General features: G+C 37.5%; 1 protein-coding gene across 3 annotated transcripts in view; it reads right to left on the reverse strand.

Annotated features, from left to right (window-relative positions):
* Window positions 1–14,865, reverse strand: part of DACH1 (dachshund family transcription factor 1) — a gene marked incomplete at its 5' end in the record, with an annotated part of 365,795 nt that overhangs the window by 198,775 nt on the left and 152,155 nt on the right. For all 3 annotated transcript variants that reach the window (XM_082334175.1, XM_082334174.1, XM_082334176.1), the window contains one exon: window positions 13,111–13,226. In XM_082334175.1, the coding sequence (XP_082190301.1) occupies window positions 13,111–13,226 (116 nt within the window). The remainder of the gene's footprint in view (window positions 1–13,110; window positions 13,227–14,865) is intronic.

Genomic DNA, 14,865 nt, shown 5'->3' on the forward strand with positions numbered 1-14,865 from the left:
TGAATACTGATGGGATGCTGGAAACCGTTGGTGTTTGTGGTTTTTTTTTTGGTTGGTAGTCTGATACTTGCAAAAAGAATCCACTGTTGTGATGCAATAAGTTACCCAGTTACTAAATTGCCCAAGTAACATAGTCCTTTTCTTCCAGCTCACTACCCTGGACTTCACAAGAGCAGACTTTGGCCTCTTCAGGGATCTGCTTGGTAGACTACCATGGGATAAAGCCCTGGAGGGAAGGGGAGCCCAAGAAAGCTGGTTAATATTCAAGGATAACCTCCTCCAAACTCAGGAGCAATGTATCCTAACAAAGAGGAAGTCAGGCCAAAACGTCAGGAGGCCTGCATGGATGAACAAGGAGCTCCTGGACAAATTCAAACACAAAAAGGAAGCCTATAGAGGGTGGAATCAAGGACAGGTAGCCTGGGAAGAATACAGAGAAATTGTCTGAGCAGCCAGGGATCAGGTTAGAAAAGCTAAAGCCCTGGTAGAATTAAATCTGGCCAGGGACGTCAAGGGCAACAAGAAAAGCTTCTACAGGTATGTGGGTGATAAAAGGAAGACTAGGGAAAATGTGGGTCCTCTTCGGAAGGAAACAAGAGACCTGGTTACCCAGGATATGGAGAAGGCTGAGGTACTCAATGACTTTTTTGCCTCAGTCTTCACTGGCAAGTGCTCAAGCCACACCGCCCAAGTCGCAGAAGACAAAGGCAGGGACTGGGAGAATGAAGAACTGCCCACTGTAGGAAAAGATCAGGTTCGAGACCATCTAAGGAACCTGAAGGTGCACAAGTCCATGGGACCTGATGAGATGCATCCACAGGTCCTGAGGGAATTGGCGGATGAAGTTGCTAAGCCACTATCCATCATATTTGAGAAGCTGTGGCAGTCCGGTGAAGTTCCCACTGACTGGACAAGGGGAAACACAACCTCCATTTTTAAAAAGAGAAAAAAGGAAGACCCAGGGAACTACAGGCCAGTCAGTCTCACCTCTGAGCCGAGCAAGATCATGGAGCAGATCCTCCTGGAAACTATGCTAAGGCACATGGAAAATAAGGATGTGATCAGTGACAGCCAAAATGGTTTCACTAAGGGCAAATCATGCCTGACAAATTTGGTGACCTTCTACAATGGGTCACCTACCTGGGCTTGTGCAAAAGCATTTGACACCATCCTGCATGACATCCTTGTTTCTAAATTGGAAGACATGGATTTGACGGATGGACCACTTGGTGGATAAGGAATTGGCTGCATGATCGCACTGAAAGTGTTGAAGTCAACAGCTTGATGTTCAAGTGGAGACCAGTGACAAGTGGCGTTCCTCAGGGGTCAGTATTGGGACCGGTGCTGTTTAACATCTTTGTCAGAGACATGGACAGTGGGATTGAGTGCACCCTCACCAAGTTCGCTGACGACACCAAGCAGTGTAGTGCAGTCAACACGCTGGAGGGAAGGAATGCCATCCAGAGGGACCTTGACAGGCTCGAGAGGTGGGCCCCTGCAAACCTCATGAAGTTCAACAAGGCCAAGTGCAAGGTCCTGCACATGGGTTGGGACAATCCCAAGCACAAATACAGGCTGGGCTAAGAACGGATTGAGAGCAGCCCTGAGGAGAAGGACTTGGGCAGGTTGGTTGATGAGAAGCTCAACGTGACCCAGCAATGTGCGCTTGCAGCCCAGAAAGCCAACCGTATTCTGGGCTGCATCAAAAGAAGCGTGGCCAGAAGGTTGAGGGAGGTGATTCTCCCCCTCTACTCCACTCTTGTGAGAACCCACCTGGAGTACTGCGTTCAGCTCTGGGGCTCCCAACATAAGAAGGACACGGACCTGTTAGAGTAGGTCCAGAGGAGGGCCACAAAGATGATCAGAGGGCTGGAGCACCTCTCCTGTGAGGACAGGCTGAGAGAGTTGGGGTTGTTCAGTCTGGAGAAGAGCAGGCTCCAGAGAGACCTTACAGCAGCCTTCCAGTACCTGAAGGGAGCCTACAAGAAAGCTGGAGAGAGACTTTTTACAAGGGCATGTAGTGATAGGACAAGGGGTAATGGCTTTAAACTGAAAGGGGATAGATTTATATTAAATATAAGGAAGAAGGTCTTTACTATGAGGGTGGTGAGGCACCGGAACAGGTTGCCCAGAGGAATTGTGGATGCCCCCTCCCTGCAAGTGTTCAAGGCCAGGCTGGATGGGGATTTGAGCAACCGGGGTCCCTGCCCATGGCAGGGGGGTTGGAACTGGATGATCTTTAAGGTCCTTTCCAACCTAAAATATTCTATGATTCTATGATTCTATATTAACATATATTTATGAAGCAAGGGTACAGGGAGAGCCTATCATTGTTTGCACTGTGTTAAGCAGCTTTTCTCACCATCTGAAGTCCAAGCTTAAGTGACATTATAGAGCCAGTATCCTACTATGGAAATTATAGCTAGGTCTCTGCATATTGGATTGATGCATCATAGCATATGAATTAAGGAATTAGTTTACTGTAAAAAGAAAACATAAAAATGACATCATCCTTTTTAGTAGTGATGTTGTGTATTTAAGATCCTACCCTTGATTTTCATGGTTCCTAGCAATGTAGCTCCAGCAACCTGATGTAATCATAAACGGAGATTATTGGAATATGCAGCTGATACCACCTCATGTTTTGAATTCTGTATTTCCACTACAAGTGCCAGAAACAGTCTTTAAAACAAGTATAGTCTGCAGAAACCAATGCTATTCTGCTAACTTTCTACTCAATAAGGGCAACTGGATTTTTCAAGCCATATGTGTGGTCTTAGTGCCTGTGATGTCAGACATCATAATGAACATAGAGAAAAGGAAATTTAGTAGATGCACCTGCCTATTTAAAACACTTCCTGAAACTTGTTCTACTTCCCCTATGTCAATCTAAGTCTCAGCCACTACCTAACGAAAAGGTAATGGTGACAAAACCTTACTTTCCAGTAAAACTTGTCAGCACACTGTCTGCCTATCTGCCATTGCTATGGATTTTGATGAGTTAAAACAACTCAGTGACATTATTAATTTTGGCTTGACTAGGTGCAGTTTTCCTTTCTCCAGCTTACTCATTCCCAGCATGTTACTGTTTTCATAGTCAGAACCTAATACATCATTAATTGATGACCTCATCAAAGCAATGTAGCAGCAATAACATTCTCCTCAATCTAAGATTTTTTTCTAAACGTCCATAGTAGTCACATCTCTAATACTAGTAGCAGTAACAGTTTATTCTTTGCTGACAGCTTGAACACAGTATCTCATTGCAATTAAGACTGGATTGAAAGGAGATGATTTAAGAGTTACTGGTACAACATTCATAACTAAAAACATTTCAGAAAAACAAAATAAAGCCTCCTGTATATGCGCTGTTGAAAGAGGACAACCCCTGAAAGCAATGACACAAATACTGTAAAAATGTAGCTTTGTAACCTTTCAATAGTCACAAATAAATAGACAACAGCAAACACATGAACTTGTATTACATTAAATAAGTTGGTTATACCAACTCATAAAGTAGAACTCTCTCTCTCCCCTCCCCCTTTCTCTCTCTCTCTCCCAATCACACATACACAAAATTTTTTAGTCCCCTTCCTATCCTTTTCCATCCCACCCTGTTTGCCTTTCCAATTGCTGCCTCAGGCACACAGCAACCTACATAAGCTACCTATTTCTGCATCTTGAAGGAATAAAAGACGTCTTCTCACCTTAAGAAAGTAAAATGAGGTTTTCAAACTTAGCATTTTGAATGCATGGAAGCTCAGACCAACAGCTCAAGTTTTCATAAACCACAAGCTCTGGAGGCAGCCCCATGAGCAATAACTGACAGATCACTTTATATTTGCAATACAGTTCATCAGCATGTCTTTTTACGTGCTTAACTTCACATCACAATACAGTTCTGACATAAATACTCTCTGATTTCCAACAAAGAAGGAAAACGTTAAGCAACTTGCAGACTATCTAGACTCATGTTTGTGTAACAATCTGGCCTTGGAATCCCAAGCACGGGACTTGAACCAGAACAACCTTCCTCTTCAAAAACCTCATCCCATTTAAGACTACTTTATGATAGCTCTAATGTACTGCATAGGACAACATTAGTAACAGCAATACAGTGCACTCTGAACAACTGATAGTGGATTCATTATAATTCTGATAGTATGTTATCCTGTCTTATAAAATTCATGCAGACAATGTTACTAGAGCTGTAAGTCATAAGGATAACTCATAGTGACTGGTTGTCCTTGGAAAACTGACAAAGTTCATTTTGTGTTCAATAAGCTTGTTTCCTGAAAGGTTACATGTGATGTGATCATTAGATGCTTGACCCTTCCAAGCTGCTACCAAACACAGATAACTTAAAACAAATATTAATAAAATCAATTAATACATTACTTAGTTCATTCTTTTTTGCTTGAGTTGGAGTCTTCTAAATCTGCCCAGATATAATAATGCTTGCTTGCTTACTTTTCTTGACGATATCATTTACTTGAGTAACTTTGGAAGTTCACCTACATCCTATATCATATAACAAAAATACCTGTGCTACCTGACATCTTTTCTAGATATTCTCTTCATATTTAAGTCCTTGCATGAGATCTGGAAAACTCCACCGCACACATTGGCCTTAACCAGGAGACAATCACAATAAAAAATGGCATTTGACAACACCCACCAAACAAACCCGAAAATGAGTTAAATACATTAAGCTCCAGTTTCTTCCTGTACTCTAGAGAATCCCCAAATATATGATAATGAAATCACGGACCATAACTTTGAAATATATAAATTTGAAGTCTTCTTTTATTGAATGCGGTATGTAGCACTGGTAGCAGATCAAATATAAAATGAAGAGGAAAAAATAATTCACCCTTCATTGATCATGTCACGCAAGGACATAGGTAGTCTAATTCTATAGGAAAGGAGATAGGCATCTTGATAGCATCCAAGAACTTCATGTCACCATGATGACACAAAACCATAGTTAGCAATGTGATGATACTGAGTTTTGTACCAGATCTTGCTATGCTTTCTCTAACAAGTACCATCTTACTATATTGCTATAGCAATAAACATCATTCAGATAAGAAACCAGCAGGTCAGGTTCATTTCTAGTGGCAGTGTTTAATAAAATAATACTCCGTATTTGATGTTTAAAATTGCAATGCACTGTTTGCTCTGTAAAAGGTTAGTTTTGCACTAATTAGAAATGAAATTATTTCATATCGAATTATTTTGGCTAAACATTCTCATTATAAAGCAAGAGTTTGGTTGGAAAAATATCAGCTTTATTATAAGAAAAACTGCAAACATAGGAGCATGATTATCTTGATTTTTTTTAATTCAAAGACTGCCTGAAATCTGAGCTACAAGATGATTTCAGCATTTCCCACAAGTGGTAAGCTTCCATTCTGAATAATTTAATTTTATGAAACAATCAGTGTACTCTGCAATATGTATCTTTTCAATAACTTTTTCATTTCAATTACAAATAACAGTATGCTGGAATTCAGAAAGCTATAGTAATCACTAGTAAACACTTCCATTACCAGGTCCAAATTCAGTCATCGATAACTTTGCCGCATACCTGCCTTTAAGAATAAGATTTTAATTGCTTTCTTTTTTATCATGAGTTTGGTGTTTTATTTTGTTTTGCTTGGCATCTTATTTGCTTCATAGGAAACGCTGATGCTAAAACACCTTTTGGAAAACGGAGGGGGTTTTTACCCAAGATGTTTAATATACTTTTATGATTTGGAACAAGAAACTGGAATTTGGATGAGGGTCATTTCTAAAGTTAGACACATATTTTTTTCTGATCATGTTAATTCTACCCTGACTTAGCAAAGCTGTATATATCTGAAAACTACCAAGTATCATTAGAAGCTTTATTAATATCTTCTAATAGTTCATCTTCACAGAATATGATCCTTCAACTGGTACAGAAATATCACTTTTATGGGGAAATTCACAGATCCATTATACCCTTCAGAAGGCAAAATTATTCTGTGATCCAGGAAAAAACAAAAATTTCTCATCTTAGATTTTCCACTAAAAGTTAACAAATCTGTGCATATCACAATCTAATAATAAATGAGTAGTCATAAGACGCAAGTATAAGAGAGGACTCACTAGCTTATAACCATGCTGTAAAATAACTTCACTCCTTCTTGAGTACCTTGAGCATGTTGAGGTACCTGACTATCGTCACTGCCTAAGTATTATTCCCAGAGTCTCTTTTGAAGCAAACCAACTTATTCCCTTTAAATCAAAAAAGCTGGGAGCGTTTCTGGGAACAGTTCAGTCCAGGGACTCCTTTCAACAGGCAGTAGGTGAACCTGCATGAGGTTTGACCCTCTGACTTACACAGTCTACCAACAGTATCCTGTAGGCTTTGAATATATCTAGTGCTGTACGGTATAATACTGCAAAATGTACAAGCTCTTATTGATTAAAACGTCTTAATAAAAAAGGTTCTATTTCTGCAAGGAATTCTTGTTTTTAAAAAGATTTTATGAGCAAATCAGCTATGTCTGTGTGCTTTATCGTAAGCAAAGATACTTAAAGCCTTCTCATGCTCAGAAATAGCTAGAAAGAAAGTAGTTGTCAGAAGCAAACATGGTTAAATGGCTCTAGATTCAGAGAATGTTTATAATCTGCCCGCTTGGAGATCTTCCATATATTGCCTATAATAAACCATGTAGCCACATCCTATTTTCTTACAAAGAGCTACTGACGTGACTGAATGTCCACAGGAGTCTGATCCTTTGGTTGCTGGGACCCCAAAGTAAATTCTCATATGGCAGTATTTTCTGCTCAAGTACTATAATAAATTTCACTTTAACACAACATTTAAAATGAAGGTTGAGGAGTAAAATATCAAAAGTCAGAAAAGAATGAAATTGCACATGCCTGAGATTATACAGCTAAGCACTCAAGTTCCCACTGTGTCATGTATTCTTACCCTAATAGTTGCTGAAACAATTATTTGATTTGGGGATTTTTATAAAATTTGTGGCTGCATGGAAAATCAGCTTAATTATTAACTAGTGAATGTAAGGGACTCATTGGAACTTAAACTAGTGAGCTTCCAAAACTGGTTTTCAGTGATAAAGCCTCTTGTGATGAAAGTGGAAGATAGCTAGCCATTCAACAGGATGATGATACGACAAAATTATAACAGTGTTTTCAGAAGAGGACAGGTGGCCTGAATTACACCTTAATTATGATTTTAAAAACTATGAAATAATATATTTAGGGTTGAGTCAGTATATCTTCCCACTGATACATCACCTAGTGAACATGACAGAAGCTTTTACATTAATTATAATGACTACTCCTTAATGAACTGCAAAAATGTTTGTGTAATCTGATTCAGTTTCTTGAATTAGGTTACAGTTTATCACTCTGAAAGAAGGTTTTTGTTGCTTATTTTTGCAGTAAGTTAGTTCAGCCCCAAAAGATAAACAGCATATCATCCTATAACACCAATCAAAAGCAATGCTAACATTAAAAATGATTGAACACTAATAACCAAAACACAGTGCTAATATGAAATGCATTTTAAAAGAAGTAAGCAATAGCCACTCAATTTTATTAATGTCTATCTTTTTAACCAACATATGATCACAAAACTTGTGCACTACATAAAATAAATAACTGAATAATAGATTTGCTTCTCAAAATTACTAAGTATGTAACTCAAACTTTTAACCTCTAGCCTCTGCAACACTCGTAGAAATCAACTCTACTCTCTTAGATAAGTTAAATACATTCTTAAGACCTTACAGGACTGAGTCTACCAGGAGAAAATACTTCCAACTACAGATTTTGTTTCTTGGCGATATCCAATAAGATGTGGATATAATAACAATGATAATTATATTTTAGCCATTCTTTCAGTTCTGCCTAATACAACATCAATAACCGTGAGCCAGAAAAATGAAATTATTTAATTATGTGATTAATCTTTCTTTAAACACCAAATAATTCCATCTTCTGCTTTAGCAGAAACATTGCCACACTTTATCAACAGCTGCATCTGTGAATTCCGTTTGTCCTCCAAACTGAAATAATCTACACAAAACCTTTCAACTCTCTCCTTACTCCACCCCCCCCAAAAATGCTTTGTGGCTCAGAGAGTTTTGTACAGGATGGAAGCTGGAATATACTTTTATTGATTCAGGCACACAGCAAGAGAGAAAATAAGGATGAGATTAGAAATTAAATCTTCAGATTATCACTTAAGCAAAGAAAAAACAGAACAGGAGTTTAATACAGGAAAGTAGTTATAATTTGCACACATGACGCATTTCAGAGGAAGCTTAATATCTTTACACCAGAAAAGAAGAGTCTGGTATCAGATGTGGAATAGGTGGACAGAAGTACCCATTGTAAAGCAAATCTGTTCAAAATAATAATGACAGCAACAATAATTACTGATATTAATTTAATGTAAAATTGACGTAATAAATTAAACATGTAGGGTGCTTTGAAATCACTTTTTTTAATTGAAAGAGATATATTTATGTGTTTATATAGAGATATACAGATATATGAAGTAGCATTCTTATCATGCCCTGCAATAGTGATTTCCAAAAGCACTTTGTATTCACATTTTATCTTTGAGAGAAAGATGCAGTTCCTGAAATAAGTACAAGAGTTTTGTATTTACTCGTTTCATCACCTGTAGATTACAGACTCAGGCCAAGCTGCAGAAGACATGTCAGGAGCTTTACAAAATAGTTTCAAAACCTAAAACACTTAAGAATCATTAAAAAAAAAAAAATTCAAAAGTAACAGAATTGCTTTTCAAAGTTTGTATGAAAAATAATGGAAATATCATTTTATATGTTATATAGCAACTATAGAAATAAAAATACAGAGCCCAAGGTATATCACACACTCAGGAATTACAGCACTGTTTTTCTGATTAATTACAATTATCTACCATTTCAACTTTAGACACCTTTTGAAGCCTTCTAAGCACATTAGCCAAGAAAAGATCCACAGTACACAGAGATATGCGGATCAAAGTTAACTATGATGAGCCATCTAGTTTTGGAAGGGCTTCAAGGCGTTATTCAGATAAGCCTGAAAAGTCAGTACACCTGTCTGAACCTACACCGAAGTCTTCTTTCTTCTGACTACGTTATTTGTAACATAGGCAGATTTTAATTCTCTGGACAATTCAAGAAGCTCTTCATTTCCTGTTACTACACATTTCTCATTTTGTCATACCTTCAAAGGTCCTACATTTATTTTAATAAACATAAGACTGTCTTTTGTCAGTTGATCAGTCTTTTCTAAAGTTGGGAACATTCTGTAAGTTGACCCTAATGAAAGACAGTAGTTTGATCACCAATTGTGGGTAATATTTATGAATCTTCTGATAAAAATGAACAGAATATCACCCAACAGGTGATCACTTCTTCAATTTATGTTCCCTTAAAAAAACGTGGAATATTATTCCTTTTTTGCCTTTTATTTTCCTTCTCAGTATAATCCCTAAATCTCAGCTTAGTCCCTAAATAATTCTCTAAAGCGAATCCATTCTAAGTGATGATGCAATATTGTCTGCAAGGGTTTTCAGATTGGACCGATAGTAGAATACATTTTCAAGGGATCCTTAACTTGGCCTCCTACAGAAATGCACAATCATGACATTTCATGAGAAGTCTCACCATACGGTTTTGTACCAATAGTATTTGCACACATAAGCAACGCATGCAGAACCAGCCTCTTTAGAAACCAGGATTTCCACCTTCAAATGTATATTTCTGTATTATGCAGCAGGTTTCAGAAGAAGGAAAATTTTCACGTAAAAATCATATGTTAAATCACAGCACTGTATATCCTAGATACACGTAATAATTGCAGATCTCTGTTACTTAAAGAGCATTAAATAGCACATAATTGTTTGTGTGATCACTTATACTCTTTTATAGGCAGGAAGGAAACTTAGTTATTATACTCAGATTATTAAATAAATCAGAAAGCTTAAAAAGAAGATTTTTTTACAAAAAAAGAGAGAGAGAAAGGCAGGGGGAAAGCACTTAACAATCTGATACTTTGGCTTTTTTCTGCTTAGAGCTGGATCCTAACAGGAAATTCAAACTTCATAAACTTTACAAACAAGGAGTCATCTTAGGGCCACAAAGATGATAAAGGGATTGGAGCACCTGACATATGAAGAGAGGCTGAGAGAGCTTGGACTGTTCAACCTGGGAAAGGCTCAGGGTGGATCTTATCAATGTGTATGAACACCTGATGGGGGCAGGGAGAGTGAAGAAGATGGAGCCAGACTCTTCTCAGTGTTGCCCAATGGACACAAATTGAAATACAGAAAATTCCATTGAGAAGTAAGAAAAAAAACTTTTTTTGAGAGTAGTCAAACACTGGAATAGGTTGCAAAGAGACGTGGAGTCTCCATCCTTGAAGATACTCAAACCTCAACTGGACACAGCCCTGAACAACCTGCTCTGTGTCACCCTACATTGACCAGGGGAGGTTGGACTAGATGATCTCCAGCAGCGCCTGCCAACCTCAATTATTCCATGGTTCTATGAGTATACAGTGAAAATATGGAGGCAAATGTTCACAAGTGGCAAAAGTTTTCCAGTATCAACAAATGTGGTAGCACATAACAACTGCACCTACATCATCCATTGCACTTATAGCAGTTCATTTTTGTAGGGCCCTTACAGTGGTTTTGGTACTTATTCACAATGTAGATGCACAAATGTTCACTGATTTGCACTCACAAGATAAGATCATAAACCTACTTTTATACTTGCCTGTCTATAAAATGCTGGAATGACTGTCATGATGTTCCTTACCTTTGCTGAGCCATACTCCGTGGAACACTATACCTCAGAGCTTGCTGCTAACAGTGTTAGTTTTTGCATTTTTTGTGCTGTTTGAGACTCAGCACCACCACAATAGGAAAAAATCATGCTCACCCCTTCTGTTGTGGTAAGCCATGTAATGTGAAACCAGTTCAAACTTAATAGCGATTTCATTTAAACCTTTCCTCTTTTGCAAGAGACTCACAAAGTATTACCATCCTAAAAGGATTTGATGAATGATAATCTTACATATGCCTATTTTCTTTAATTTTGAATTATTTTCTTCCCTTTTTTTAATCATCATTTTAAAAAGGTTTACATCTGGTTTTGTGGGCTGATATTCTAAGAAATTGGATCTGTGTTTTTAGTACCGTGTATTTTTATCATTAACTTGTTATGATCAGCTTTAAAGGACTAGAGAGGAATTGGATACTTTAGGCATGAGTTGTGGTTTTAAGCTGCTTTCTTAGAATAAAAAAATGCAATAAAAAACCCAGAAGATATTATATCAAGAGGTGATCTGCTCTTATATATTAACTGTAACACAAAACCCCAAATGATACTGTTGACAAGGGGTTTTTTCCTGTCTCCCTCTTTTCAGCTTGCTTATTTGTTTCTGACTTCTTTCATGTCATCTCCTTTCTACTTTTCACATGCATTTTTTTCTTTGATATTTTCCTGCCTTACTTCCCCCAAATAATTTCCCTTTGCTTCTGCAATTTTTGATCTCTCCCTCATAAACATGAATGCTTCTGCCCTATAAGAACTTTTGTTCTTTCCCCACATAGACCCTTTCTATTATTCTCACATTGCATTCACTCTGCAGCAACTCTATTTCCTTTACTAGATTTTATCCTGTAATTCTTACCGTATAAAATATTTTAATCCCGATTCATTTTTTTTGCTGGTCACACCTGCCCAGACTACCACTGTGAGTCCTGCTTGCCTGACACCCTCCCATGCTTGCCTGCACTCTTAGTCTCATCCCTCTTTCCCTCTGCTTACTTCATAACTCTCTCTTACCAACTTCAGCTGACTGACTTCATTTTGTCACTCCTCTTGATCTTTTGAAAAAAAGCTGTAAACTCCTAACAAAACATTTCTGGCTATGTGTCTATCTCACTATGTAAAGCAGCTCTCGAGTCCTAAGGCCAAGAGACGTGTCTCCACTTTTGTCCACAGAGCTAAACTCTCTTCACTTTCCTCCGTCCTCCAGATAAGACACTTGCATCCAAGCTGCCAACAGTTTCTGGCATGTGGTATTTCCTGAACTGTGCATTTTTTTGGAGAATGTTAGTCAGCTATGGCCAAAACCATGCCAAGGATCATGCTCATACTTAAACAGACATGTGATCATGGGCACATACTCAAACATCCACCCATCTATCCAGTCTCCAAGACCCATCAAAATTCCTTTCTATTTGGATCTGTCTAGTTTATTATCTCTCCTTTGCCTTAAGAGAAAATCAGTGCTAGAGACTGAGCTGTGTGAACAAGTGGGGTACAACTGGGGAAGAAGTGGAAGCTCAGGTGAGCTTTGCTGAAGCAAGTGGGAGAATTTAACTCATCTGTAGAGAGAGAATGTGGCACTACCATCAACAGCGTGAACTGTTGGGTGCCTCCATATTCAGGTGGCTCTGTTCATCTCCTTCCTGCAACACAGCCTTTCTTAATTTAACTATGTCTAAGAGCAAGTCACTGCTAGGAGATGTTATAGTAACTTTCAAAAGAAAATAGTAGTTTGAGAAACAGATTGTTACAGGACTTTACATTAGTATAAGGCCTCAGGAGACATATCAAAAATAGAATTTCAGGATGAAAAATTAAGAAAGACGTGTGTGCAGCATGGAGTTATTTTAACTCACTCAGTTTCTTCAGGCAACTATATTCATGATGACATTATCTAATCAAGCAAAGCAGCAAAAAATCAGAAGATATCTGATCTATTAAAAATGAATAGGGAGATTATTGTCTAATGATAGGTAATTCATGCTTGGAAAGGTTTTTTTGTTTATAAAGAAAAAGAACAGGGGAAAAAATTATAAAGGATTATTGTTTGTTCAGTTATTTGTATTTTACAGTACTGAGCTGCCACAATTTCCATTACATACAATACATTTATGTAGCAATAATGTTACATTATGGAAACTCCTTTGTGATATTTGGGCGCTGGTTTCCTAGACTGTTAGTTTATTAACAAGTGGATATAAGCCATGAATTCAAATGATTGCCCGTGTGAAGGTGTTTCTAGCAATCCTACCTGTCGGCGGGATGATTCCAGGAGACATTAGGCCTGGGACAGAATGTGGCATGATATGAGAATTCTCTGGGGAGGTGACACTTTGAGTCCTCTTAGGAGGCCTTCCAGGTCTAGAACTGAAACAAACAAACAAAAAAATTTTTACAATTAAGCTGTTGTCTTACACATCATTTCAAAGTTGTTTCAAGTGGTAACATGGACTGTAAATAAATTTGTTTCAAGGACGGTTGCTTTTGCAGTTAGATGTAATAGACTTCCATCACTAATTAGATTACATGCTGAATTCATTTTCCTCATTGAAGATCAGCCACTCTTGATGCATAATTCATAGCCTGCACCTCGTTACCTGCTTCTTCATATTAATATCTATACACAGTTTGAATTGCCTCGTTTGCATATGCTAAAGTTCTGCATGCAGCCTTCAGCACGAAAATTATGCACTAACTTGTAATAATTATTACAGTCAGCCTGCTATTGATTTATGAGACTTTTAAAAACCAAATATGTGTAGTACTTGTAATGAATGATATTTTAAGGTTCTTCAGGAAATTAAAAGGCAATGGCTGCCTAAGGAAATGTTCTGCTTGTTTGATTTAATACTACAGTTAGCTGGGAGGTGGAATGAAAGAGTGATTCAGACCTATAGCACATTTTTCGATGATATGTTTTATTACTTTGCACTGCTAGCCTGATATCTAGATGATAAATGACAATACATATCTAATGTGTGAAAAGGTCTTGCAATTTCTTTATTTTTTGTCATTTAAAAGATAAGTCAAGTTATCATTTAACCCTTATTCTATTTAAAGTGAAAATCTCACTAAGACACCTTACTTTAAATATACTACTTTATGTCAGAAAGGACTCAGAATTATTTGTAAGATATTGTTGAGCAACTGCCATCATAGCAGCTTACCTCTGTCCACTATGGAAAAATAAAGGGCTTCAGGTTTAAGCACTCCTTGTCTGTTAAATGCTCACATACACAACTTTCCATCTCCTGGACTGTGTAAGTAGCATACAAATTAGATACGGATTACAATGAAAATACTTATTACCCACTTACATGCAAATATGTACCTGCTACACACAATGCATATCCAAAGGCTTGTATTCTTATGTACAGATCATAGCATAGTACTATTGCAATATCCTATAACGGCTTATTTAGAGGACATTGTGGAATAACTTCACAGAAGAAGGTGATGTGCAGTTCTAACACTGCAGTGTTAACCTATGCATTGCCAAACATTTTAGGTTCTTCATTTGTTTCAAAACAAGAAAGAAAAGAAAGGTGGCTATGAAAGGTTTTGCTCCTTAGGTCCTCACACTAACAAAACTCTCATCAAGGATAATGGCATTTTTAGCTATGCTGGGACTGCAGGAGGCAGATAAAATACCTCTGTTTTCTGTTCATATTCGTTCCCCTTGTGTTTGGAAATACCCTTTTTTTTTGCAACTTCTACAACCTACCTTTAATAAACCAAAAACAATCAAAGTACAGGGCATTTTCTTGGAGCTTAATGACTCAAGGCATTGAGTCATTAACCTTAACTGATCATTAATTCCCAACTTAATGTCCTGAGCTGAGGTCATTATTAAAATTATAAGCTTGATAATTTCTTTGATTGGTTTGGGATTTTTGATTTTCTTTACTACAAACAAAATCATCATATGTTCACAACTACAAGAAAAACAGTTGTAGAAAAAGAATATTGTCTTATTCCAGCTCACAGAACCAAATTGTCTTCTGTC

The sequence above is a fragment of the Platalea leucorodia genome, assembly GCF_965183815.1.
Source record: "Platalea leucorodia genome assembly, chromosome: 2".
Classification (NCBI taxonomy): domain Eukaryota; kingdom Metazoa; phylum Chordata; class Aves; order Pelecaniformes; family Threskiornithidae; genus Platalea; species Platalea leucorodia.